The following is a 3,535-nucleotide window of genomic DNA, read 5'->3' on the forward strand; positions in this document are numbered from 1 at the left end:
TGGACGATGAGCACGGTATAAATAGGAAGAAACTAATCAGGTGCAGCTGGTGGTGATTCAGGGGACGTGAAGCAGGTGTGTCAGAATAAAGAAATCAGGGGTAAGGGAGCTAAAATAGAGGGAGATAAGTGAGAGAGGCAGGTGCAGCCGGGCAAACCTGACATGTGTCTGTATTTTTATTCTGACTTTAAAGAAATTTGAAAAAATGTCTCTAATAGCTTCCCCCCCAAAATCACTGCCTCATTTTGAATAGCACGCTGTGACTAAAGGATGTGGAATAAATAGCGTTAGTACTATGGTGTTGCTTTATGTAGGTCATGATATAACCAGCCTATCTCTGAGCAATCCTCTTGTGGCTGACTCTGAATGAAAGGAATAGAATAATAAAACACTCGATTGAGATGTCACAACAGTCTGGTGTGGAATGCTTTTGGGGTGGAAAGCAGGGTTTGATAAGGGCTGATGCCTTTGTTTGGGCAGCTGAGAGGGAAAGATGGACGTGTTAGCGCAGAGCTTTGCTTATATTTGGTAGTGCAGGGCTTTTCCCTATTCTCTCTCTCTCTCTCTCTCTTTACCCCCTCCCCCTTTCTCACTCTCTCTCCCTCTTTTGCTCTTTCCCCATGCTGCCTCTCAAACAGCTTTGATCACAGCACCCTTTGAAGCAGTGTTCCAAAATGAAAACGAGGAGAAAGCAGAAGTCATCAAAAGTTCATGCCTAAACTTCCTGCAAGTACTTGCAAAGTGCACATCTTCATAACAGCATAAGCTCTATCAAATCCTGTGGGAATTACTAATGAAAAAAGAAAAATAATTAAAGCCATAAATCACTAATTAGAAGGCCAGATGATGTTGTTACGACTGATCACCTTTTCTAAACTCTTAATGAGTTTAGAGATGCCATTTGAGAAGTTCATAGCAGAACATGCTTGATAGTTATGACCTAACAATGCTGTACAGTAAAACAAAGCATAGCCATATCTTTGGTTTCCTTTACTCAAGATGCTACAGCAGCAGTTCAGAAAACTGGATTTTAAAGGAACAGTCATTGTGGGAAATATGCTTGTTTTCTTCCAGACTCTCAGTCGGATATGATCAATAGTACCTATGCTCCTGTATGTCCAGTGCAGATATAAGGCAGAGAAATGTTCAGCAGACACACAGGAGGACACTGCTAGTTTAGTTTGGTCACAAGCGAAAATATCCTGGAAGCCAGTTTTGCATTTTGTAACAATTCTGACTTTATTTTTCTTTACTTTTATACTTTATTGGACACTTTTTGTAGCAGTAATCAGAAATTGGAAAATTATTTTTAGATTTAAACAAAAATGAAAATAATCACTAGTTTTATTTACATGATGTATTTTGGTGGCATTGCACGCAAGATGTCCCACAGACTGGTCACTGTTGTAAATAATTACCATGACAACAGCTGCCTATATAGTGTGCGGCTACACCAATTAAGTAGGCATGTTGTGCAGGGGCTTTGCATCATGACATGACAGTTAGAAACATCAGTCCCATTTTATCTGCAATTAGCTTAAACCGGGCAATAAAACCAGCCTGGCCATTTATCATTCAGGGTCCAGAATAAATAAATAACAGACATTATAATTTTTTATGTGCCAAGTGGGTTATTACCTCATGAGTTACTGACCCATTCATTGTAGCTGGTGCCAAGATTCCCCTTGACACCACTGCAACTACAGCACAATCAACACAAGCAACTGCCATTAACCAAAGGAGATGAATGGTGAGCTCAGGACATATGTAGGACATATATGAGGAAAGCGGTAAGAGTGCTTCTCCTAAGCTGCCAGCTCATCTATAATCTCTCCTGATAGGATTCTTGTTGTTTAACTACATCTTTGAGATGATTGAGAGGGAGAGAGAAAAAAGATAAATAAAAAACAGATAAAAGAGATGAAGATAAAAAGAAATATTTTACTCAAGGAGCCAAAAAAGGGGATATTGAAGCAGGCCCTACATATCAGCTTCACTAATGACAGCTGGCATTCTCTCTGTAATAACCTAGCTACCCCGAGTCTGCCTGCACAGTCTAATTGAGAAAACAGGCCAAAGACTATGTGGAACAACTCAACGGTTGCTTGAACTTTCTTAATATGTTCTGCTTGCAGTGTGCCACAGTTAAGTAATGCTGATAAGTCAAATTAGAAAGGAGGCATCCCAAAAAAGCCTTTAACAAAAGCTTAGTGATATTTATCAAAGTCTTAACATGAGACTTTTTATGTCTGCAGTTACCTGCAACAGAATGATATTTATCAAGGTGACATCTAGACATAAACAGCACAAATCCAAAACAGCTTGATATTACAAGAAATTACTTTCCCATTTAGACCACATTATTGATGGAGTCCAGAGGGCCCTCGTGAGAGTCAAAGTAATGATTTCGAAATGTCACAAAACACACACACACACGCACACACACAGACTCTCTTTAATCTCTTCATATTCACATTTTTTAAGGTCTTGTAGTAGAAAAGAATGGCAGTGAGAGGCAGAATTATAAGGGATGAGTGAAAAGAGAGGAAAGACTGGGGCAAGGAGGAGAACAAATGGGGAGTAAGTGAGTACACAAAGTGGACAAGAGAGGGGACAAGATGAGAAGGGGAGGCAGAGCTGAAAAGAGATGAAGAGAGATGAGGATGGAAAGGATCAGACGAGGATGCAGGATCTTAGAATGAGTGGAGGGAATAGGAGTTCTGTAAATGCAGACTCCTGCAGATGACTGAGAAGACCCTAGAGATTTGTTAATGTGATGCAATGCCTTGGTTTCTCTTCTTTTCTTGCTGTTCCTCTCTCTCTCTTTGTCCTTCTCTGTGCCTGCAGCTTTACTACACTGATGGCCAAGTGTACTGCTTTAAAAATTTGTGCAAACACACACACATACACCTAAAAACTTCCAAAACAACTTCTCACCCTGGCAGTAGCCATCCATCTCCTCATGGCCAATGCTACAGACACAGCGTCCCAGTGGTACCAGCCAGTCTCCATCTGCACCACAGTACAACTTGGGTGTGTCCCTCTCTTCTGCATTCTCCACACATGCACCCCTCACTTCCACCAGAGAGGATGAGTCCATATGTGGTACTGTGTCGGGAAACGCCGCTAGGTTTCTTAAAGTCGATGGGCAGCGTTTGTAGAACACCTTATGTGAAAAATAGAAACAGGAAGTTGAAGAAATATAATGGACACGTTCATGACTAAAGGTCATGCAAACGTAAGTCACACCACCCTGGTCACTTACCTTAACAGACACAAGAGCAATACAAGCTCCTACATCCTGGAAGGCCAAGTAGAAGCCGTTCTGTGTCACTGGCCCCACCTCCCTGACCTCAGTGTTGAGGCGAAGAACACGATCTCCAAGATCCGTTTGTGTAAAACTCTCATCTGCTGCAATGGTGTCCACCTTAAAACCAATAATAAGCATTTTATTAGCATAGTCCATTGCTACTGAATGATAGATAACTCATGCTAAAAGACACAGATCTGATAATCAACCTTGGCATAGTCGTTT

General features: G+C 41.1%; 1 protein-coding gene across 1 annotated transcript in view; it reads right to left on the reverse strand.

The window, feature by feature from the left end:
• LOC109965239 (ephrin type-A receptor 6-like) overlaps positions 1-3,535 on the reverse strand; it is a 63,470-nt gene that overhangs the window by 34,418 nt on the left and 25,517 nt on the right. Inside the window, 3 exon segments of the mRNA XM_020609093.1 lie at positions 2,938-3,166; positions 3,266-3,427; positions 3,520-3,535. The exon segment at positions 3,520-3,535 is cut by the window's right edge and continues 21 nt beyond it. Coding sequence (XP_020464749.1) covers positions 2,938-3,166; positions 3,266-3,427; positions 3,520-3,535 — 407 coding nt within the window.

The sequence above is a fragment of the Monopterus albus genome, unplaced genomic scaffold (assembly GCF_001952655.1).
Source record: "Monopterus albus unplaced genomic scaffold, M_albus_1.0 scaffold4.1, whole genome shotgun sequence".
Lineage (NCBI taxonomy): Eukaryota > Metazoa > Chordata > Actinopteri > Synbranchiformes > Synbranchidae > Monopterus > Monopterus albus.